The following is a 25,503-nucleotide window of genomic DNA, read 5'->3' as shown; positions in this document are numbered from 1 at the left end:
GGAAAGAGGAAATAAATGTCATAAAACACTCCATGTATTTCAAACATCACTAGAAATAAATCAACATAAATACAGCCAAACAAAACAGCAATAAGAAAAAAACATATTAATGAAGCTAAAATTCTTAGTGTTGATAATTTAAGCTTCTGCCTACAATATCTACAAATTAAATAAAATTTACAAATAGCTACAAAACAAAATATTTGTTCAATTAGTAAAAATCATTTCAGTCTGGAAATTTAAAAATAAATAACTTGGAAAAGAGAATCTACAGAAGAACACAAGAAAGTCATAACATGTAGCCTACATAAAAATGATGATATTAATTTTCAAGTTCAACTGAAAATGTCATAATAATTCTATCAAGTATCTGAGTTTTTAGCAAGATTTATAATCAAAATTTTTAAAATTCTTTTCACTCCTTGACCTCTATATACAGAATGCATATTATATATATGGAGTACAATTCTGTGGATTTGTGTGCATGTATGCAGAGAGAAAGAAAAAGAGAGCAAGACAGTGAGAGAGAGAGAGAGATACAGAGATATAGTGACTGATTGATTGATTGGTGGAATTTTTGTTAAGAAAGTGATTTCCAAGAAGGAGTTAGATTATTTTATTTGCAGTAAGAACTGACATAGAAATTTAGTTACTAGTCATATCTTTATTCTCTGGAGTATTATTGTAAGATATTTCTTTGAATGAAAGGAATTGGTGATTTTACTGGATGTTATGGTGGGAGAAAAGAGACATCACTTAATTAGCAAAGTATAGAAAAAAAGATATTAAGAATGACTTCCTTTTAGGATGCTAAGCAAACAAACAAGAGGAAATAATGAGCTTTGCATAAAGTTATAGAATATTCTAAAATATTAAGATAAAAATGGTTGGTCTCTCTTTGCCTTTGTTACTACATAACCTCCAAAAGCAGAATATTTTATATACATGATAGCCTTAAAATGGAATTCAGATAGGCTTCTCAGAGTTTTCTACTTAGCTGTGAATTTAGTTCTAATTTAAACTTATTTTTAAATAGCTTGAGTACTGAACCCAATTTATAATTTAACATTTAAAATATAAATATGAAATAAAAGAATACTGAAAGAATACTGAAAACCTACATGAAAGTTAATAAAGAACAATTCATAGGAAACAAAGTTGTCACTAGAATTTACATAGAAAGTCCAAGAGAAGTTTAGAATTAAAAAGAGTGAATACAAGATTGACAGAATTCATAAAGAACAGCAATGCCTAATTTAGAAAATATATCTTAAAAAGATTCCATTCACCACAGCAATACAAACTTTAAGGTACCTAGGAACAAATCTAACACGCAATATGGAGTATATTCATGAAGAAAATAATAAAACTTTATTGAAGGATATAAAAGAGTATCCAAATAATATGCATACCATGTTCATAGATGGAAACACTCAATATCACAAAGAGGTCAAGTCTGCTTAGATTAATCTATAAATTAAACCCAATCAAAAGTTTCACAAGGAATCTATAAATTGAACCTAAACATCATACGTAAAACTAATGGGTCAAGAGGTAAAGGAAGAAAAACAAGGTACATGGGAGCGGATGACCATACCGGGTATCAGGAATTAATTTAAGGCTACAATAATTAAGACAATGAAATGCTGGTGCAAGATAAAACAAAAAGAACCATGACAGAGAATAGAGAATCCCCAGACTCACTTACTTAAAGCAGAGGTAGCTTTACAAGTCAACAGGGGAAATACAGGAGAGTTGGTTGTTCATATGAGAAAAAATAGACTAGAACCCCATTTCCCATAATACATAACAACACATTTTAATCTGATTAAGGTTCTGAACATGTAAAAGCAATTTTAAAACTTTTAGAAGAAAATATGGAAGAAAATCTTTATGATTGCTGCATAGAAAAGAATTGTTTTAGAAAGACAAAAAGCAGAAGTCATAAAGGATTAAGACTGATAAATACAAGTAAAATAAAAACTGTTGCAAGACAGAAAGATACCATAAATAAAATTCAAAAACAAGCCACAGACTGGAAGAAAATATCTGCAATGCATATAGCCAGCTAGGGATTAAGAATATATTAAGGACACTTACAAAACAATAGGAAAAATAATTCCATAGAACAACGGACAAAAGACATAAACAGGCAAATCACCAGCAGTCAATAAACATATAAAAAGATGCTAAATAACACTTGAAATCAGAGAAATGCAAATTAAAACAAAAATGCCACTCTATACCCATCAAATAGACTAAAGTTAATGTCTGAAAGTACCAAGGATTGGCAAGGATGTGAGGAAATGGGGAACTCACTCACACACTGCTGGTGGGAGTGAAAACTGGTCCAACCACTGTGGAAAATAATTTGACAAGATCTAGTTAAAGTTGAAAATGTATATACCACACAACTCAGTAATTCCACTTCTTGTTATATATGCTAAACTAACTCTGCACATTTGCAAAAACAGACAGCTATTAGGATGTTCATGTCAGCATTGATTGTAACAGTAAAAAACAGGAAACAAACTAAATATCCAACAATAGGAGAATGGATAAATAGTTGTAGTATATTAATACAATGAAATATTATGCAACAGTTATAATGAATGAACTCAATGGACACGTATCTGTATGAGATGGAGATAGTCTTTGTGTAAAATTTAAACGTACAACAATACTATTACATATTGTTTATGGATACAAATGAAATAAACATGTAAAACTAAGGAAGAAAGGGTGTATTTCAGTTTCAGGTTATTTAGATACGTCTGGGAAAGGAGAGAGGGGAATGGTATAGGGAAAGGTATTTCAACTGTATAGAATATTTTCTTTTAATACAAATTTGAAAAAAATGGGGCAAAATGTTCCTATCTGTTAAATCTGTAGATGGTGGTTACATGGATATTTATGATACTATTTTCTGTATGCCTGAAATACTTTAACAGTAAAATAAAAATGCATAAACTAAAAACATTTAAACAATGATAATCTAAAAAAGCAGAGGGTATTATCAACTTAAACTGTCTGAGACAGTCTATCACAGGGTTGGAAAAAACCAAGTCAGAATCTGACTACAACTCATACTTCACTTCAGACAGCTTTCCAAATGGGACTATCTGCTTCTATTGGAATGCTAGACACAGTTCTGATTATCAAATGGGAAGCAAAGGAGTCATGCCAGAATTGTAATGCTGAGTAAATAATCAGAACTTCATCTTGAGGCAGGATGGCATTCACAGAAATAATATACCCTTCTGACTTGTTGAGAAAATGATCTCTACTGAGAAAATTGGCCAACTGCCTGTTTAAAACCATTGAATTACATAAGGTGCAAATATAACACTGTTTTTGTACTATTAAGAAGCATCATTTGGTTAAATGCCTGTTGCTGATTAGCAGAATAAACCATTCAGTTGCTAGCAGTGGTTAAGTTTAAGTTCTACTTACGAAGTAACAGTTATGTCATGTCTGATTAGATTTATTGAAAGGATTAAAATGTGAGAATGCACCTGACACTGCCACATGCCTACAGTCTGTATCTGATAACTCCAAAATTAACATAACTCTGTCTTCTGTACTATACAGCTCTTAATCTAAAATAAAGACTACTCTTAAAATTAAATAAAATTTTTGTCTATTTCAGGTTGAATTTTGGGGGACCATTTTCTGCTTTAGTTTTATAATCCTATCTATATTATCAATCAAATGTAATGATCTCCAATATACTGTGACTTACTACACAATACATCTGATTAAAAGAAGAAAATCAGATTTCACTTGTTTTTGCAAGTCCCTCTTTCCTGACACAAGTGAAAAGTCGGGGAGCAAGACTGCTCCAATGAGGCACCTTAACTGGCTCAGCTTCACTAGATGTGGAAGGAGATGTGGACCTCGACTGGATGTAAAACTTGACGTTCGGATTCCGTACATATGTGTTCTCAACGGGATCAGTCTAGGAAAATAAGTCAGGAAAAACAGAAACCCAAGAAATCACTTTTAAACAATGTGCAGCTCTTAGTAAATTTCTGTAAGGCATGATCACGACAACATTTCCTGAGAAAGGAGGATAATAAACTGTAATTTGAATATTCACATTAGGGATGTGTCATTATACAAAAGCATAATCACTAGCTTTAATGTAAACAGAGGTTAACAATGGTTAACAAAATGCTACAATCTTCACCCTTGAGCTCTTACTTTGAGCTACTGTATGTTCTTTACTTGTATTATACAAAATAAATCAGACCTGTGAAATACATGCAGAGTACTTAATAGGGATAATTTTGTCTTTAGTAAGAATGAAATTTGGTTCTCTACCAAGCGTAAGTTCAAAGTAAAAGAAACTAACCTATCAGTTCTTGTCACTGTATTAAATTCCCTTTTTATTTTGCAGCAGTAGAAATACCAGAATTTATATTCAGTTGCACCCTTTCAACCTAGTGTTTTTAGAAACTGAAAATGCTGTGGATTAAAATTCAGCATAACAGATCCTATGGAGCACACTGATTGATGATATATTCAGTGTGGCAATTTTCAAAATTATCAGGATTGGGTTTTTTAAACGAACTGGAATGAAGGCAATTTGGAAAGGTTAAGGTATTTGTTTCAAATATGTTGTACAGCAAGAACAATGCTTAGATTAGCATTAATTGTAAATCAGCATTTATTGATTTACAAATCAATAAAAGGAGCAATCAGCTTAAAAATTTTAAATATGAACTTAAAATGTTTTTAAGTTTTTCTTTATTATTATTATGGTTACTGTTTTAGGCACTGGCTAGTAGGCCAGCAAACACTGGAGCAACCCATTGCTGGTGCCCACCTGTGGCCTCCTGGGGTGGTGGGCATGGGCAGGTAATCTGGCTAACCACAAGGCAAGACTTTAGTGGGGCTGACTAACATGGACACCAGTCAGGTTTTAAGCCTTCAGCTCCTGGATTCAAGAGAAGTGGGGAGAGAAATGGTTTCATTAAGGGCAGCTAGGGGACTTGGAGCAGCACCTATGTACTAACAGCTAGGGAAGTAATTCATATTTAAAAAACTGGAGTTATTGAACTGATACACACCAGCTGTATGTCAGCTCTCTGTGTGTGATGTAGCTTATTTCATAAGACTAGCATGCCTTATGAGATGGGAGAGCCAGGCCTGAATTCTGTCTCTTGACTCCAAACTCAGTACTCTTTTTGTGGTATCAAGGCATCTCTACAGCAGAGGTATTCAAAGCAATTTAGTGATCATGGAGGTTGACAATAAACTTTGATCAGGAATAGGAGAGCCAAAGAAAGAAGAAAATGGGACCCAAGACAAATTTTGCCCAGTTTATAATTTCACTGAAGGAGAGCCATGGAGTAGGCTTACGGTCTAAACTGTTAATCTGAAATATGACTCTACACTGAGAATAAGGCAGAAATGTCTTTTATTTTCTAAAAATCTCCTTCTCGTTTCCCTAAGATTATATAAATTGCAAGCTGAATAAAAGTCCGAGGGGGAGTGGGTTCAGTTAAAATGGAATTGATAAGCAAAGCATTATTGATATATTTTATACTAATAAGAATTTAAAACTGACTCAAATAATCTAGAGTTAATGATCTCATCAAGTTTTAAAGAAGTGTCCAAGTACGGGATTTGCTATGTGTACAAAATTGGGTTATTTTAAGAAAATGTAAGATTCTGACTTGTCATACAAAAGCTTTTTACCCATAGCTTAATTAAAAGGCATAAAATCAAAAGTTCCTATGTGAAGCCTAATGCTATGTTAAAAAAAAAAGTAATAGAATTCAGAAACAATTTGGTTCTGTATTAGTCGAAGTAGATTTTAAAATAAGACAGTGAGCAAGACCATGAAAATTTTCTGGCAGGAGAAAATTAATATAGTTAATATAGTGGCTTTGTACCTTTAGGTCCAACTACTTCAAAAACTCTTCAACAATGGGAAAGGCAAGAGATTGTTGTTTCCAATAATACTGGCTAAAATTTTAAAGCAGGCCCGTTTTTGGTGCCATGTGAAGACATGCTGATGGAAGTTGAGCATATTGTTTTGTATACTTTCTTTTGCTGAAATTAGAATACACTGCCTTAAAGCCATTTTGCCAATACATACTTTAATGGGAAGTTTACTCAAGAAAATCGCCAATTCTAAAAATCATGTTGGTCATCAAAACATTTACTAGCATGTTTCATGACCCTACGAAAATGCGACATTATGACAATGTGATACTGGCAAAGAAAAACTACCACAGTTTAATCTGTGATTACACAAATCAGTGATTTTTAAGGAATGACTGAGGCTTTTAGTGCATACTTCACTGGCCCTTCTGAAGAATTACTGTCATTTTATAAATCTTTTTCTCCTAACAAGTTTTTACTCATCAATAAAATGAAAGAAAACAACAGAAATGAGGATAAACTTTTAAATGCTTTTCTTAGCTGAAGGAGGTTAAAATTGGTTATTTAGAAGTATAAAACATTTAAATTTAAAAAATAAACCATCCTAATCGTAGCCAAACAGAATAACGAAAATTCCCACACTAGTTTTTTGGAGCTTTATGCTCTTAAAGCAAAAATAGATTCCAGAGACTGAACAAAATCAAGTTAGTTTTGTTAAATAAAATTAAAAATAAGAAATATTAAAATAATATTTTGAGATGGTATTAACTGACCATATTAAAGAGTTGAACTATGCCATTTACAATGATACTGAGATTTAAAAAAACCCATGCATATATAAGTGAAGTTTAAAAATTACCACTTTAGTTTCCAAGTGTGTTTCTCATAAAGACAAGGACACAAAAGTTTGGTAAAGATGAATAAACTCATGGCAAAAAAGTTTTGAATATCAAACTTTAAAAAAATTTCCAGGTGTTTTAGAAGATTCTAGTAGAAGCTAACAGCTAATTAGATTAATAGACTAATACTTTATTTCCTTTCTGGATTACTACCTGTGTTAACAGTATCTTAAAAGAGGTTACCAATAACAAGAAAAATACAATAGCACTTAACATATTTTCGTCATCAAAGTGTTAATGATCACCAACACGACCATGGCTTTCAAGATGTTACTAATTTTCTCCATAATTACATGCTTACAAATGCATTTATAATTGATGGTTTATTCTATCCACTAAAAAATAATTAATTTTACTAAACTTTCAGAATACTTAATGACTATATGCCAGGATTTACAGATAGCCTAAAATTAATTTTAATAATTAACTGGCAATGATTCAGATATATGACAGCAAAGCAATTGATTAATAGCATATTAGTTATTTTTACCTTTGAAGCAAATATAATCATTGTTACATTAAAGCCAAGGAAGTTAGAAAATTCTTTGGGTTATAAAAAATTATAGCATTAAATGTAAGCAAAGACTTGAATTAATAATTCAGGAAAAGCTAATAAATATGACATACATAAATAGTAGAGATATTATAATTCATAATTGGGTTTAAGATTATGGAAATAATAATAAATAATAATGAAAACAATAAATAGCTAGTATTAATTGGACATATATTATATTTTGTGATTATCCAAAGGAAGATCTTGGAAACAAATCTTAAATAAATAGTATAAGCAATTCATTTAATGTTTCTAAACAGCAATCTACTGAGAAAAATAAGGAACATCTTTATGTAAATGTGACTTTTTTTTCCTATTTTTTGGTTAACTAATTCTTTCTTCTAAGTAAACATGCTTTAAGGAGTTATTCTGATGAATAGGCATTAGAAACATCTACTATGATGTCATTTTTCTTACTGATCTACTGTTTGGGAAAAAAAAGGCAGAAAAACTGAATATCAGCATTCTGTCCACAATGCATAACATTATCATGTAGAAAAAGTCCATAGCATTTCCTGAGTTTATTAGGACTTCTCTACTGAATGAGCCACAAAATGTATTTTTAGAGCAGTATGGTAAAATAGAAGTTTTTCTCCTGCCCTGGCTCAGATTTGATTTTTAGATAACCCACTAATCAAGAATTTCTCAAATTATGCAGTATGGTCCTCCTATAAATAATAAAGACCAAAATTACTTATTTTGAATATGTCTCCATGGGTCTTTTCTATTCTAAGAATAATTATAGATTTGAGCAAATGCAAGTAGCAAAACATCTGTATAAGAAAACTGGTTTTACAATAAAAAGATACCAAGATTGGATATGGACTTGATATAGATTAAAAAATAGCTTACATCTAACATGTTTCGTATTGGTAAATACAAAACTCTAATAGAAAAAATCCAATTTCCATCAATTTTCTTTATAGCTAGAAGTATTTTGGAAACAAAGTGGCAAGAAATCCAATTTTTTTATATTCAGAAACACTTTATAAACTCAAACTTTTAGTGATAAAGTTATTTTCGTTAATTAAGCTTATGACTAAAAAACAGTATTATACTATATCATCTGGACAACAGTAAATATATCTTATCATTTGAAAACAAATCATAAGTTACTGAAGGTTATGACTAATAAATGTAATCTTATTAGTTACAAATAATACATTTCTTTTTATGAAAATTTCTCCTTATTTTCAATTTACTGATTTGAATACCTACTTTGGAGAATTCACAGATTTTCTTAAAAAAACATAAAAGAAAGTTAGCTCTGCTTTAAACTCTAAAGGAATTATCTAAAAGACACTCATTATTTCTCACTGTTAGTGAAAACCCTACGAACCTTTCCACAGTCACTCATATTCAGACATTAACAATAATATTAATAACAAATCTTTCTTATACTGTAATTAATTAAACACCACCACTTATAAAGAACATAAATATTCAAATTTTAAATGAGGCTTTAGAGCACATTGGAAATAAAAATATATACCTCAACTTATATGACATTTCACAGTCACTTAGAGAATTTTAAATTTATGACAGTATTATATATTTCTTATCTAAAAACACACTATGTAACATAAAATTGTATGCCATTGTTAGATTCAAGGCCACTGTTAGGAATGGTAACTATTTGTGTCCTACTCAATATATGGATGTTCCCAGGAACTAGTGAGGTTCCTCACTATTCTGTTATTAACTGTTGAAAAATTGGTAATTCTTCAATCATCTTCCTCATAAACATTACCACTTTTCAGTAGCTTCTTATCTGTCAATAACTCAATAAATAAAAAAAATTAAAGGAAGCCTGGAAAGCAAATTACCAAGCCTATCACATCTGCATTAAAAAAATCACATATAATTATAAGTCAAAAGGCTCTGGTTAAGTGTGGCTTGTTTATATCCTACAGAATAAATACATTTATAATTTAGAATAACACAGACTAAAGAGCAGGGGCCTTATAACAGCTGTTTCCCTCAGAAAGTCTTCCTTGTTTCAGACTCATATAAATATCCTGGGTGGCCAAAGCCCTACAAGTCTACAAGGCAAGAGACATGATTAATCTACGATAAACTGAACCAGAAAAACAAAACCTCTGTGAACGATAATCTTATTCAAAAACAGAGCTAAAAATGTAGTCAATTCACAGCCTGATGATTTGAACCTAACATAACTGGGCAACAACATTTTGGTCTTCCCTTCATGAGGTTACATGATATAATTAACACATACTCAGATTGGATAAATCCAAATACTCAATGGTTTTAACTCTCTACAAATGTCAAAATAATCAGTAAGTCAGCTGACCAGCAATCTTTTCATAAACTTCATCAATTAATGAGGTATCAGTTGAAAGTTGGGGTTCTACTGGCCATACCACCGGTATCTGAATTGCTTATTCATTTTTAGACAGTAGTTTGGAAATATGTGCTATATTAGGGCTAATCATGTTAATTTTACAATCAACTCTCCATCACACCAGAAAGATAACAGCACAGTATGCAGTGGGTCACTCTACTGGTTCTCATTCGTTCCCTGATTTAGAATTTTCCCAGTCCAAGAAGTCTGGATATAAGGTGTTGATTAACATCAATAATCATGAAGCTGACAAGTGAAAATTTAAAACCTGTGTCTATCACAGATTCTCCTTTTAAATGTTATTACTTACACTGCACATGAAAACCAGAGCAAAGAGTGTCAGCTAGCCCATTGCTTCTCAACTAGTGAGTCTGAATGTATGTATGTATATGGGTGCTGGGGTGGAGGCTGGTTTAGAAAAATTTGAGACCTTTTCACAAATAGGTTCCCCATTCTAGGCATATCAGAATCTTGCAGGATACAGGCTGACCCATTTAAGACTGAGAAACACTGACCGAGCCTTAGCATACGAAGATATTTATAGTTTGTTGTCAGTACATATACTGAGAATGCTATAAATATTTTAAAAATCTTGGCAATATCTTAGACCATAAATGACTTATTACCAACATCATTGCCTCAAATCTATAAATATAAGATATTTGGGCATATTACTTTGAACTACATAAAAAAAATCAAAGATTTCTCCAGAACTGATTTATATAAACTTAGAGTCAGTAACTTGTCCCAAATCTTTTTTGAGTTTTGCATAATATGAATTATCAATTTTTCTTTCTACATAATTAAAATTTCTAAGACTCTCAACATAATTGCTTACATCAGACTGTTACTTAGAAACTAATTTACTTTGTACGTGACCAATTTGGAAGTATACTTTAGGATCAAAATTTTACCCAATCAAAATAAAAAAAGATACCTTAAAGTTTCAGTAGTTTGGTTACAGAAATTTATATCAACATTCCTAAAGCTTTGCGGCCAAAGCCAAAAAAGAAAAAGAAAAGGAAAGAAAATACAGAAAAGCAGAATAGCAATAGCAGGAGCAGCAGCACAAAGCATGCAATAAATGTAATAATACATCACAAAACATTAGCATGTACTGCAACCACAGGCAAAAAGGATAAGAGGGTAGAGGGCATCGGAATGGCACACAAGGTGCAATAGTCTCTTACACGTCTGCCTTTGCTAGCTGGAGTACAGGATGGAGAGCGCTTCAACAAAGAAAGGAGAATACTACGTTACAAATAACTTACACACATGATTCTCAATGACTAATACTGTATTAACAGACAAAATATATAAACAGACATATAAAGACATTTTTGATAGGTTGAAAATACATGTATTTTCAGGAAAAACTGGAAAATAGGAATGTAAAGAAATAGTTGCTCAGGCTAGGTCTAAGAGTGGTAACAAAATTTCCATTGGACCTTGCGCAGTGACCCACCAAATAATACTCCATCAAGCTATGGTCAATTTTTTTTTCTGTAAAGGCTGGTAGTGGCAACCATACGGGAGCACAAAAAGGATCTAAACAATTCTGATTTAGTGCTAGTTAGTGTTTAATAAAATATTTAATTAACTAGTCTTGCTTCAGACATTTATCTACCAAATTCTGTTTTCAAAGATGATTCTTTTAAATGATAAGAGCTAAGTTAGGCTTTTAGAATTCTTCATGGTGAATCAATACTTCTGAAACAGTTACTTCAACAATACTGTCCATCCTAACTAGATACTAGGCTAAATCAAAAGAGGCACCTTCACCTTTCTGACATTAAAGAATTAAGTAATAGGAAAGAGTAACAATAACAATAGTAGATAATAATTATACAAAAATATTTTTCAAGTTTTTGAAATTTGTGATGCTCAAGCAATAGAGCCTCACAAATATAAACCATATGTACAATTCAGGCAATTTCCTACATTCAATCCAACCTGATATTTACTGAGGGTTTACAATAAGTCAGGTACTTAACAGATAAAAGAGGGCATGGCAGTTCACAGACTAGTGGGGAAGACATCAAGCCATAAACAATGTGACAAATGCTATAATGAGGATATGTACAAAGATTGTATGGGAACCTAGAGGAGGAAGTTCAAGATTTTTATGCGGACCTAGAAGATGGAATTTATAAACTGAGTCTACAGGACTTACAGAAATTTCAGAGAAAACTTCAAGGATAGGAAACATCACTCAAGATTATCAGTTTTCTCTGTCCCAAACTCTGGCAGATTGGTAAACAGGAACTATTCTTTCTTTCTATAGGAAACTGGTATGGAAGGTGACTTGAACACGGTCTCCCAAGGAGTTAATAGCAAACCAGGATCTGCAGGTCTGCAGATTTCTAAACAGGTTCACCTTAGTCCAGTCAGTCTTCTGGTACTGGCTAAAGTCTCAGATTCAAACCCGGTTATATTCCTTCAGTTATTAATACGAAGTATCTGTCTCCCTCCACACTCTCCCAAACCAAACAAACAAACAATTCCATCCCCCACCCTTCCGCTAGCTAACATTTAATCTCTCCCGTCTTCTCCTTAATAATGATAATAGCTAACATTTGTCATGTGTAAAATATACATAGGTACTTTTCAAAATGCTTTATATATATTAACTCTTTTAACTCTCATAGACAGCCTGTAAGGTAGGTATTATGATCCCCATTTAAACATGAAGGAAACAGATTAACCTGCAACAGGTCACAAAACAGTGGTGGAGATGGAATTCAAACCTTCTCAGTCAGACTTCCCAAAATGGTATAATCAGTCTTTACTTCCAAGAGTTTCAATTCACTTCTCAATACAGTACAATTTGGCTTCTGCTTGAACTGCTCTAATGAAATGCTGGTAGGATCAGCATTTCCTGTTTGTCCTATGGTACTAGACATCTTGGCTGTACCTGAGGCTGCTGACCATTCCCTCCTAAAAAATCCGTGCTCCCTCAGTTTTTGTGACATGACACTTTCCTGATTAACTTCACCTCCTGCGGCCATTGCTCCTACTTCTCTTTTGTGGAGTCCTATTCGTCCATCCCCTTCTCAATGTGAGAGATCCCCAGGTTTCTGTTCTGACTCACTACTTTTCTCCTGCCACAATCTCTTGCTGGGAGATCTCGATTTACTTTCAACTAGGCTCATTATTTCCAAATTTCTATTGCCAGTTCACTCCTTTTCCTTAAACTTCTGACTTATCTAGAAAAGTATCTAATAGACATCTCCACATGGATATCTCTCAGGCATCTCAAGCTTAACTTGTCCAAAATGAAGCTGGTCACCTTTTTTCTCTGTTAAACCTTTTAATAATTATTACACATGGGACTGATTAAATCTAAACTCCATAATTTCTCCTTTATACTGTCATAATATGCAGCCCATATCTTTTACTATTGTACTTCATTGGTGTTACAATTACTTGTTTAGATGCTTCTTTTCCACAAGACTCAGATACTTAAGAGTAGAAAATATTGTATTATGCTTAGCGTAAAGCTTGTAAATTTAAAAATTCTTAATAAATATTGAATGATTCCTTCTGAAGTTCCGTAATATTTAACCCAAATATTTCTTATGGCATTTATCATTTTATACTTCATATAACTCTATTTAATTTTTTAATAATAAGGATTTTGAGGTCTACTTCTATGTCTAATTTATCTTAGTATCTACTACTCTGCACACTAGAGTACCACACATATAAAAAGCATGAAAATATTTAACATAGAAAAACTCTTACTTTTCGGCTATCCATACTCCTCGACAAAAGTCTAGAATGTGTTAAAACCATGAAACAGAGAATGAACAGCTCAAAGTAAATATACTACCACTATACCAAAAGCAAGTCAAAATGTGTCTCAAAACTGTTTTTGTATATGAAGGACAACACGCTGTCTAAGCTGGCATTTAACACTAAGCTAACGGAGATACTAAATCACCATTGTAATAATGTTCTTACCCAAGTGGCTACTGAGAAATTAGACTATTTTTTATGTTTTCAGTAGAAAAGGGCAAATTACACTTTCCTGATGGTGCAATTAGAGTAAAACACAGATACAGTCTCTTGCACACACCCAAACACATCATGGTTTTCTATAAATACTGAAATTGATTTCATAGCAAGCACTGAAAACCAGTACATTTTCTTAACATTCAATCATATACCATTTAAAAATATGGCTTTAAACGTAGGTTTATAAATTGCCACACAGAACTTTAAGGCTGATTATGGAAGTAAGCACATATACAGAAACCAAAAGAAGTTAAGCTATCTTATGGACACATAATTTGGCTAATAGATTTTAAGGTTCAATTAATGAATTTCAGAGGTCTTATTTAATAAAACACTGAAGAGGTAAAAGACTATGTAGTTATGGTTCGCTCCCTCTAGATTGACCAAATATATTATAATATATGATATATAATATACAATATAACATATTGCCTAAATTAGAGAAGGACTATATATGACAATCTTCTGAAATGTGAGAGTTTCAAGTCAGGTTGTACTTAATATGTGGAAGTTTTAAAAAACAGGAATTGAAGGAGGAAATTATAGGAATGCCATAATTACTCAGAAGGATCTAGGCCTAGCTTTGGTCATAGGATTAAAAAATCTTTACAATGCACATTTTAGAATTTCATCTTCCATTGATTCTCATGTATAATGAACTTTTCCCAGATACAGCTAAAACTATGCTGCCAAGCCTCAGATTTCTGTGATTGGTTACGAGACAACAGGAAAGAAGCCAGGGGAGAGAACAATGTTAAAAACAAGAGGTGAATGAAGGAAGTTAGGAGCCAGGACTGATAGTAAGTGTTCTGGGAAGCCTTAGTTAAGATTTTATATGAGGCCAAAACCAAGAGTGGAACTCAGCCTGCCAATATGCTCAGACTGTTCTTCTCTTAATACACCAGAATCCAAGAAAAGAACAGAATATTAGGAGGCCTGGGCAGTTGGACTATAAGTACTATCTTTATTCCTTTATGTCTGACCTTTTCATCCTGGAGCTTTAACTCCTTGATTTACTCTTTCTTCAGTACACTAGAGTAAGACAATCTCCAAAAAGCAAGTTGATACGTTCTCATTTGCCAGATAAGTGGACAATTTCCATTTTTGTGAACTTAGGCTAAATGAACAGAGTATAGAATTGTAATTTAATAAAACTCAAAACTTGCCTGGCATATATTTAATATATGACAGTATGTTTATCAAATATAAACAGCAACTACTTCATTTATATAACTGTAATTAGTATTCCCTTTAATACAGTCAAGTCAAGCATTTTTTGGGTTCATTTGAAAAGAAAAAAATAAACTGAACAGAAGGGAAAGTTCCTGTAAGCTTGGTCTGATGATCCCTAGATCTGTTACCATGGGAATGCAGGGAACAGATGGGGGAAAACCCAAGCTGCTGTGCTCCATTTGCTCCCTACCTGTTACCTGGAGGATGAAGCTGGGCCTAATATGCAGTAATCACAGGCAGTCTAGATTGGGCATGTGGGGGTGAGAAGAAAGATGAGGGTAAAAGAGGAAATAATTTCCACAGCAGATGGGATCCTGGTATCTGTTCCACTGCTGTCTTAAAATCTCATATGCAAATACCTTACCCAAGAGATCACTTATCAAAATGGTCTCAGTTTCTCCTAAAACCCCTTTTACCTGCCCTAAAGAATGTTATACATTACCTCTTTATCAACACTTCCCTAGTCCCCCAAAGACTGAGAACCCTAAAAAGTCATTCTCACTAATGGAAGAGTAACATATCTATTTTATTAGTGGGAGTGTCGTGGCAAATAATGACTAAAACCACCGGACTAAAGATTTCCTAAGGTTCTTTTCTCCTTCAAAAGTCTATTATCCTTCATTTAGAAAAGCCTAAATGCCTAAGTTCTCCTGCTTACAGAAGCAGAGTGCTGAGAACGTAGTCTGCTTTGCCTGAATCAGAGGGAAGGAAGGGACTGGTATCACATATGCTTTCTCTTCTGCCAAGAGTTGTCCAAACAGTGTAGCTTAAAAGGAAAGCATCTTGCCCCGAATGTCTTCCCACATTGCCCCAAATGTCTTTTCATATTGCCCCAAATCCTAGCATTCATTTGAATTTTGAATTAATAGGCAAAATATATGGAGGAAAAATCAGGGGTAGGAGAGTGATTAGGTGCACTGTTTTAAGTAAAGGAATTATAGATTTAATAGGCCTGTATGGGAGGGTTAAGGTAAAAAGTAGAAGGTAACTTTGGAGGAGGGGACACACTGGTGGTAAAACTCTGAAGAACTGGGCAGGCAGTATGAGGGCATTAGGCTACTAGGGGCAGATGGAGAAGGTCAATGATGTGTGGACACCAAGGGAAAACTTGATTTGTGCAATTTTGCTTAAAACTAACCTTATGCCTTCCTATACCTACAAATTCCAACTGCAATTCAATTTTAGGTCTTCAACATAATCTTTTTCTTTTCTACAGTAATGAGATAGAAAACAGAAAAGAATGAGCAGAGGATATGTTCTACAGGATAGTTAAGAGTTAATCTACTTACTATAGGCAGCTGTCACATATTATAAACATCATGCACAACAATCTAACTAGTTTTGGCACAAAGAACAATCAAGATTTATTTTATTCCTTAGGAATCAAAATGCCTAGGAGAAAGAAAGCTACAGAACTTGAGTTTTATACTAAATATCTTGGATGCTGAACCCAGCATGCCAAAGATTGAATACCATTATTCAGAACACCATTCTAGTATGACCTGGAGGATGAAATGGACGATACACTGTGAATGATGGTAATAATTATAAACTATGAAGAGAAATAAGAGTTTTATGCCTCCAAATATAAATTAAGAATACAGAGTTGTTGTTTTTTAAATGGAGAATTACTGCTGGCCTTTGCCCTGACGAGTAAAAATCATTTTCCAATGGTAATGTGATTCAACGGAGGAAACTATAATGATCCATATTGATGGTGAGTGGAAGGCTGAGTAGTGAAGTCTAGGAAAGCACTTAAGTGAAACTGAATTCCTGGACAAGAAAGGAAGCTAAAGAGAACACAGGAACAGAGAGGAACTGGTCAATAAGAGTAAGGAAATAATAACCAATATTATTGAGGGCATTACACATATTGTTTCTTTAAATTCTCAAACAACCATATGAGATTAGTACTATTATTATCCCTGTTTGTCAGATGAGCAAACTGGGGCATAGAAAGGTTAGATAACTTGCTCCAAATTATACACCCAGAAAGTGGTAGAGTCAGATTTGATTTGAGTCAACTTAACTGCTGAAGTGCAATAAATTGAGAGAAAAGTGCTTAGGAAGCAAATGAGAGAAAAACTATGCCCTTGAAGAGCTGGAGCCTGAATCATAAAGATTTGGCAGCCTTTTAAACGTGAACTTAGTTCCCGTTTATAATAGGAATTCCTTTGTACTGCTTCACAATTTAGAAGCATGTCTGAACTAAATCCATGCTGAGTAATAGAAGTGTAAGAAAGGATACTCCTGGAGGAAAAGTGAAAGTGGGAACCTCAGACGCTACAGCGGGGTGGCGGCGGAAGAGCAGAGATGAGGCAGGAGTGTGCTGAGGGGTGCTTCCGCTGAGAAAGGCTAATCTATCTGACAAAATGAATAACTACTCTGGTGTTTTATAGTCTATGATTCCTTTGGGAGAAAGGGGGATGCAGAGAAGAGTTCGTTAGAAAGAAAAAAGTGAAAACGGTTTTCTAGTGGAAAGAACAATTAAAACATTTGTTCAAATTTCCTTCTCATTCATTTTAAGGTAAATGTCACCTGTATGGAAATACCATATTGAGTATTTTAGTAGAGTAAAATGTACAGCAGATTATAATATCAAATGTTACACATCAAGAGAGTGCTCTCTTTATCACACTGTGGAATTAAGTAAAATAATTATTTGTCTCAAGAACAATAAAATAGTGCCCATTTAGAGTGAAAAGGTGCATACATTGGTATAAATGTTTCAAAGAAATAAAAAAATTACTTAAAATACTTCAAAACTATAGATCAGGAGTTTTCTTTAGTAGAAAAGTATGCTTAATACTCTTCTTTATATAAGAATTACATATAACAAAACACAAAAAAATGAAACATTTAAAGAATTCTCCTGGTTTACAAAACAGTTATAAGCACAATATTTGCATTTGAACCATTTTATTTCCCAATTTCTGGAAAGATAGTATGTTCAACAGGATAACAAAATGCTTTACAACAAGAATTACTGTGCCATTTAATGAAGACTAGAGAGAATGTATATGTCAGGTATTTTCTTTAAAGAGAACGAACGATATACATTAGGAACTTCTAAATTATTAAATCTATAGAATTAATTTAGGAGAGAAAATGATAATGCAGTCAATTTATAGTGCATATAGTGTACATGTTAACTAAAATCACTTCTCGTATTAGAAGAGAAATTCTGTCAGCATTAAAAATTGATTTGTACTCAATTATTGTGTTACAATAAAATCTACTGGAAGATTTAATAAAACTTGTCACTTTTTCTGATTATACCACCAGAGGTTTATTTTTAACTAACATAGAAACTAAATAGTAAAGTGCTGAAAAGAAAAGGGAAATATGAAGTAGAAATTTCTGTGAAAAACAAAAATGAGCAATTATTTATATCAATATATCTATATAGTGACAATAATCAAACAAGCACTCCAGTCTTCAGAATTATTGCAACGAATGGAAATATAGAGATTCTCTGATGGCCAACGCAATTTTAAAAGTACATTTTTACTTTATTATGTTTAATAATGATAACTCTTTATTATATTTAAGATAAAAAGGAGCACATTTTGGCTCACATATTATCAAGTGTGATATTTCTAAAACTGACTGCATTACTAGGTAAATTCTTCATATCAATTCACTGATCTCTTTTACTGAAGGATGCATTGGTTTGAAAATCAAAGACTTACGTCATCCAAAAAATCAATCAGTGAAGATGAGGAAGAAGAAAAGGAATCCTATTTAACGAATACAGCAATAAAAAAATAGAAAATATGGATGAAGCAATTTAATAAGAACAAATAATAAATCAAAAATTTTGTAAAACAATTGAAAGGCAAATGACATTAATTCAAATAAATAAATGAGAAAAGCAGTCACTGTCACTGTTTCTCAAGAGACTTAGAAATTCATTACTTTTTAAAGAATGATTCTTTTTCCCTTTCCCAAAGTAATGAAATATAATTCATATACTGTGCCCAAAATGTAATAAACTGAACCTCATGGCAAATCATTAACAATCAAATTAAATGGAAGCACTTTAGAAATTAACAACTAAAAGTTAAACAACAGAATCTCTGCCTCTAATTGTCCCCACTAGAATGTAAGCTTCTTGAGGGGCAGTACTTGTCAATTTGGTCCCTACTGTATCTCCAGCACCTAGCACAGTGCCTTGCACAGAGGTATATGATTATTTGTTGATAAAGACACAATCACTAACTTAAATTTTTGGAGACAAAAATATTCTTTATATTACATATTTTTTCCTAGCCAAGAATTTAAGAACCAAAGAATGACAGAGTCATACAATCAATATTCCATTATTATCGAATACTTTAACAAAAAGCATTCCTTTGGTATGCGTCTAAAAAATTGAATTGATTTGAGACTAGAACCAGCATTCCCCTACTGTGAGCCCTTATGTTTTCACTTGTTAATATTGTGGCTCTATGCTTTGGAGAAAAAAGAAAAGTGTCACAATTATTTAAAGTTAGGATTTGTGCTGCACCTACTGTTTCTCGAAAGAAGAGATTTCTATTAACCCTAAAATGACTCTCTTATTTAGATCTTTCTTAGATTTTTCTTAAATACAAATGTGATTAAAGTTTTCATAAGCTTGCAGAACGTGTTCCTTCCCTAATACGTTTTTGCTGATATAAGATTCTAGGTCCTCTTATATGAGATGCAATAAAACAGTTTTATTGCAAATAAACTTTAGATCACAGAGTAAACTTTACGTTGACCGCAGAGGGTATTTGAAAAGTTCAATACTTACTTCAAATTGATCCAGAGCATCGGTAGGCGTATTCAAAAATGCCAAGAAAGAATGCTGTGAGTCTTGGTGCTCTATACCTAGAAGACAGCAGCAACTTTTTTTTAAAACTAGAACAATTCAAACTAATTTTCATGGACAACCTTTCCTTTCTGCATCTATTAAAGGCTGCCTGAAAATTACCGTATTTTAAAAGCAGTCAATATTATTAACTCCACATATTTAAAAAACTAAAATACATTAGCATTTCTTGGAATATCACTCAACAGTTAAATTACATCAGTTTCCTGAAATACTTGCTTCTTGACTTAAGACTTGAGTTCTTGAATTTCTTTTCCTGTATAGTACACCACAAAAAGCACATTAAATCTTCTGGTAGATTTGAGAAATTTTTAAAAATAGGGCTCTGGTTATGTCTAATTTTTCTAAGGTAATTCATTTATTACCAAACAAGATTTCTGTTCTGAAATACTCTAATCAAGCATATAATATGCACTAACATTAATAATCTTTTATAAAAAATAGTTTAGCAATAAAACTAATGTATTTAATTATGAAAAAACTTTTGCCAAGGCCTCAATCTGATTTCATTTATTGTTTTATTGACAGAAATTGTGTAAAATTTTTAAAATCTGTCTAAGAACCTGGGTTGGAGAATGAAGACACCAAACCCTAGTTTTTCTCAGAGAAGTTTTAAAAATGTCATGCATATCTCTTGGCTATGATATTAACTTTAAATGCATAATTTCCAAAATAATTCTTAAAATACACATATAATGATAAATACTAGGGAAGAAATAGGAGAAAAAAACGAAATACAAATTTTTTATCTCCATATCCTTAGGAACTGGTAACTCATTTGTGCACTTTCATATTACTCTCTAATAGTATACCACAGTTGCCAGATAATCAGTATGTTCAGAAATTCATTTCATCAATAAATACTTATTGAAACCCTCTTAATTGCCAAACTTTGTCTAGATACTGGGGATATGACAGTAAATAAAGCAGAAAAAAAAAATCCTTGCCCTCATTATATCAATATTATGTTGTATTATTTAAGTAGTATAGTGTATCAATTATAGTTTTAAGTAGTGTAGCATACAGTACATGTTACAACATATAGCAAGATTTTATCATACTGGAATGTTCAAAACCCCAATAAAAGCTATAGGTTAACATATAATGTGATAAACTTTGTTTTTTCTTCCACAAGTTTAGATCTATTCTAAAAATGATGAAATCAATACCACTTGGTGAGTTTTACTAAGTCATACTTTGCTTTGGGCTCTTTTCTATATAAACTGCCTTTAGGACCACAGGTCCTCCTTGCCTTATATATTCTTTTTTCTCTACTCACTGAATAGTGCAGCTCCTTATGCTCTCCACATATGAATATTGAGCTTGACTCTCACTTTACTATGATGCCTTGTGCTCCTAATCTAAGTTCCTAATTCACTTTTTCTGGGTTCCTTTCTTTCTTATTCACTAGGAAATTCAATCAACAAAAATTTATTGAACACCTACTGCTTTTAATGGCTTTTCAAGTCAACTCTTTGTGTGATTATCCTCTTTCCTCCACAATTTTAAAAGCAGATGTGGCAACCCAACTAACTTTACTTTACTGTGTGCCACAGGACTAGGAAATGACAGGGAGGCACATAAGCATAATACAGAGCCGATTAACTTAGCCTAGCATTCAGTCAGGAACGGTGTCAGGAAAATGAAGTTCTAATACCTGCACAGAAGAGATCCTTCCACTAGGAAAACAACTACCCTGGGGGAGGGCAGACCTCAAGTGTTAGAATGCGTTCAACCCCTAGTACCTCCTCCAAAAACAAATAAACCTAATTATCCTCCCCCCCAAAAAACCTACAATATTCTGACTTTAAAAAACTAAACGATAAAATAATTTTTTCCAATCACAAAAATATTGTTCATGAAATAGTCCATGGCACTGAAAAAACCATCAAATTTATGGCACAGTGAGTTTTTCTGCTATTATGAAATCTTTAAAAAATGTTTATCAAGTTAAACTCAAGAGACCTGTCTACCAACTATGTGTATGTATGTGTGTATCACATGCATATATACATCCATAAATGAGTGCCAGAATTGTGTATGTGAACAATTCTACCTACACAATAAGCTGATTCTTGTGTAATAAAATGTATTCATAACAGAACATTAAGTCCTGATTGATGCAAAGCACATTCCCATACCCTTTTCAGATCTAAGCTCTTCAGTGTCCTTTATCAGTTGTTCGATTTCTGATAGTAGTTCCAAGTTCTTCTTCTCTGAATCTTTTAGTTTACTTAAATAGGGGAAAAAAAGGAAAAATGACATTATTTATATTGTTGGTTAGTGAGCCATCATATATGTAGCTGGACTTACTTGGTTTAAGTGTCAGTCATGATAAATTAGGAAACTGCAAACTACTACAGGAAGGACAAATACAGCCTGTCATCTACTCTTGCGTAAATAAAGTTTTACTGCAATGCAGCCAGGCTCATCCATTTACAGGCTGTCTGAGGCTGCTTTTTGCACTACAACTGCAGACTTGAGTAGACAGAGACTATATGGCCTACAAAAAGTATTTACTATTTTATAGAAAAAGTTGCTGGTCTTGAGCTAAATTACTAAATTTAAAAATGTCATAAAATCAAAGGTTAATATTAGAATTCTGTTAGATTTCTTTCATAGACAATCACAAAAGTAAGTTTATAATTTTCAGTTTGACTCATATTCCCAATTTACAGACAAATGTGTAAATTCATATGTCTTAAATATAAGAAGAAAGATCACACTTATTCCAAATTATAACACAGAGAATGACATGTAGTAGCTCCTTATGTTGAGATCAATTTATACTCTCCAGAAAGTTTTTTTTTTCCATTTTCAATGTCACACTAGCACATTTAAGAAAAGCATACTTACTTTACAATTGGATAGTTTATAGCAAGAATTTATAATTCATCTGGGGTGCCAGGTATCTGGCCTCTGACATAAATCAAAACATTAATGATTGCAGTTTAATGACTAAGGCTTCATATCATTAAAAACTGAGTTTAGGGGACTGTATTTTTTTCATGACTAAATGCCTTTGTAAGCTTTGTAAGGTATCCTGAGCACCGAATGGATTTTTTCATTTATATTTTGATTAGTAACATGAACTTCCTATTGCTCCTCTATTATTACCTATACTGACTTATTCTTAAAACATTTTAATACCCAATTCAGCTACAATTTTTGCTTTATCATTTATTTATTCAGAGTATAATCTGTTCCACTGTTGTGATAATGGAAGGAATGTATTCATCCACATGGAGACTGTGGAGGATATACCTTTTTTTTTTAAACATAAAAGAACATAAAAAACAAATATAATTTAAATACACTATACCATTATGAAATTTACCATCACTAGAACCTTCATTTGTAAAAAAAAAAAAAAAATAGTAAGAACCCAGAATTTTCAGATGACTATCATTTGTTCTGACTCTGTGCTGCATTTTTATATTAATATGGTATTCTTGAACATGAGAGGACTTCAGATTTAATGGAGTAAAATTTGAGCAAGAACTAAATTTTACAAATAAGGGGAAAAGGAAATAATAGAAATTTAATTAGTACTATTAATTCCACTTTATGGACGAGTCAGATGGAAACAAAGCTGTGTTAAAATACCATCACTGCACACAAGGCCTGAAAGCATCCACTCATTTTCAAATTTTCATAATTTTTCCTCTGGTCATCACTTAAAAAAAAAGTGGTAGGTAAGGAACTAAATATGTAACTTCTCTCCAAATACTGGACCAAATTAGAAATCACTCTAGAGGGACAATATTATTCAATCTTACCATTCTGTTATGATGTTAGATGCTTTAACTTTATTCAGTTCTTCTTGGATAGCCTGTTTGGCTCTTATTTCTGCATCCAGAGCTGACTGTAACTCCAATCGAGCTGACATATCCAGTTTTGCAAAACGACGCATTTTCCAGGGCATATCCTATGAGAGGATGTAACTGCATTTTTAGCTCCACTCTATTTTAGTTTTAACATTTAAATTTAGTAATATAAGTGAATTTGGAAACTAACTGAAAGAATTACCTTTCCTTAATTACAGAATAAAATAGAAACATTACTTGTGAAAATATATTAATTTTCATTAAACTCAGAAATAATTGTAGATGCATGTATAAACACATTAACTTTTTATAGTTATTACCAACAATGGCTAGCCATGCAAATTACAGTTAGAAAGCCGCGCATTATGATTTCCTACGGAAAAGACTTAGAATGATTTCTCATGAAAATCTTAAAGTCTGCAAAGCCTATTTATGACAGTGTGTTTTGAGTCTTTTCCCTAATAACACAATAAGCCTCCTTGTAAAATGGCAGAGCTTACTGTTGCTCGTGTACCCAAGCTGGAATTTCTTAATGCTTCCAATTCTTCCGTCATTTTAGAAGCTAAGGCCTGAAGATATCCTCGTGCATCCTTTTCATCACTGACCCTAGAATATATGCATATAAAGACAGAGGTAAAGAACCAAAGTAAAACAGAAAACTTTAGTGAGATATATGTTAAAGCATCATAAAGAAATAAGTGAAAACTAACAGAAATGTTTTTAAATATCTTCTTTCTAAAGGTCTATTACAGTATTACTATCTGTCAACAACTGGGACATAGTTTACTGTTCAGTTATTTACAGATTAAAGCTGGCCATGTTTAGGGAAGTCCAAACTATGTGTATCTGATAATTTAGTAAAATTTAACCCTGGAACCACAGAATACTTTAAATCTAACAATAAACCACACACAAACATGCATTTGATTTCTAAAGAATTTTAAAATTTCTTATTAATTAGTTTCTATCTTTTATCTTATGAAAACACAACACACCCTTCTTAAAACTGAAGTACAATAAATTTATAAAGTTTAAAGTAGAATATTTAGCAAAAATCAGGGTTGTATTGTAATAAAGCTCTTTTGTTTTCCAAAATGATCAATAAAATAACAAAGAGGAAAGATTAAAGTCTACTGAAACTCAGTTTCTACTTATTGTCTTAAGGCTACCTTGCTGATGTAACTATTATGTTTTTAAATAGAAATATTTTCAAATTATATTCAAGGAGACAAATTCTACATTCTAGAATTTCTTAGGATAAAGTCTACATTTTGTTACATCTCCTCCAAAACTAGGAGAAGACTAGTGGGTGGGCAGTGCCAGCATATAAAAATCTACACAGAAGGTCCCATTCTCAAAAGAAATGAAAAACACTGGCATATAGAAAGCCGTAATTGCACAAAAGAAAAGTGTTGAAATTTGCAATGTTCAAAAGTGTATTCTAATATACCCTGGGGAAGACTATCTGCCTTTGTACAGGTTGGTTGCTTTCACAGATAAAATTCAGGCCATTGAATATCTATGAAGAAAGTATATTTCAGGTAAATCAACATGTATCTGTGATGCATACAGCAGACAAGCTTAAATCTTGAGCCTTGCCACAGCATCTTTTAGAATTTAAACTCCTGAGGTGTTAAATTTATCTACCTACCCACCTATCTCTTTATCTCAAAGAAGCCCTTTAAAAAGATCTTTAGATTTTTTTCTTCTCTCAGATGGAAAGTGTTTTGGAGGACAAGCTAAAGAATCTAAACAGAGAAGCAATAAAATCATTGTAAGAAGAGGCCCACTCTAGTGATTGTTACATATTTTTAGGCCCTACATACATGTATATATTTTTATTATCTTTTAAAGAAAAATGG

The 25,503-nt window shown here is 32.5% G+C and overlaps 1 protein-coding gene across 13 annotated transcripts in view; it reads right to left on the bottom strand.

The window, feature by feature from the left end:
• Positions 1-25,503, bottom strand: part of CDC42BPA (CDC42 binding protein kinase alpha) — a 237,400-nt gene that overhangs the window by 39,250 nt on the left and 172,647 nt on the right. For 3 of the 13 annotated variants that reach the window (XM_031438480.2, XM_031438472.2, XM_031438479.2), the window contains 7 exons: positions 24,142-24,247; positions 23,594-23,742; positions 21,956-22,047; positions 19,737-19,813; positions 18,652-18,699; positions 10,900-10,938; positions 3,854-3,958 (listed from right to left, as the gene is read on the bottom strand). In XM_031438480.2, the coding sequence (XP_031294340.1) occupies positions 3,854-3,958; positions 10,900-10,938; positions 18,652-18,699; positions 19,737-19,813; positions 21,956-22,047; positions 23,594-23,742; positions 24,142-24,247 (616 nt within the window). The remainder of the gene's footprint in view (positions 1-3,853; positions 3,959-10,899; positions 10,939-18,651; positions 18,700-19,736; positions 19,814-21,955; positions 22,048-23,593; positions 23,743-24,141; positions 24,248-25,503) is intronic. The other 10 variants (XM_010992399.3, XM_031438485.2, XM_031438483.2 and 7 more) reach the window with 6 other exon arrangements.

This window comes from Camelus dromedarius, chromosome 21 (genome assembly GCF_036321535.1).
Source record: "Camelus dromedarius isolate mCamDro1 chromosome 21, mCamDro1.pat, whole genome shotgun sequence".
Lineage (NCBI taxonomy): Eukaryota > Metazoa > Chordata > Mammalia > Artiodactyla > Camelidae > Camelus > Camelus dromedarius.
This window is presented reverse-complemented; position numbering and strand designations above follow the sequence as displayed.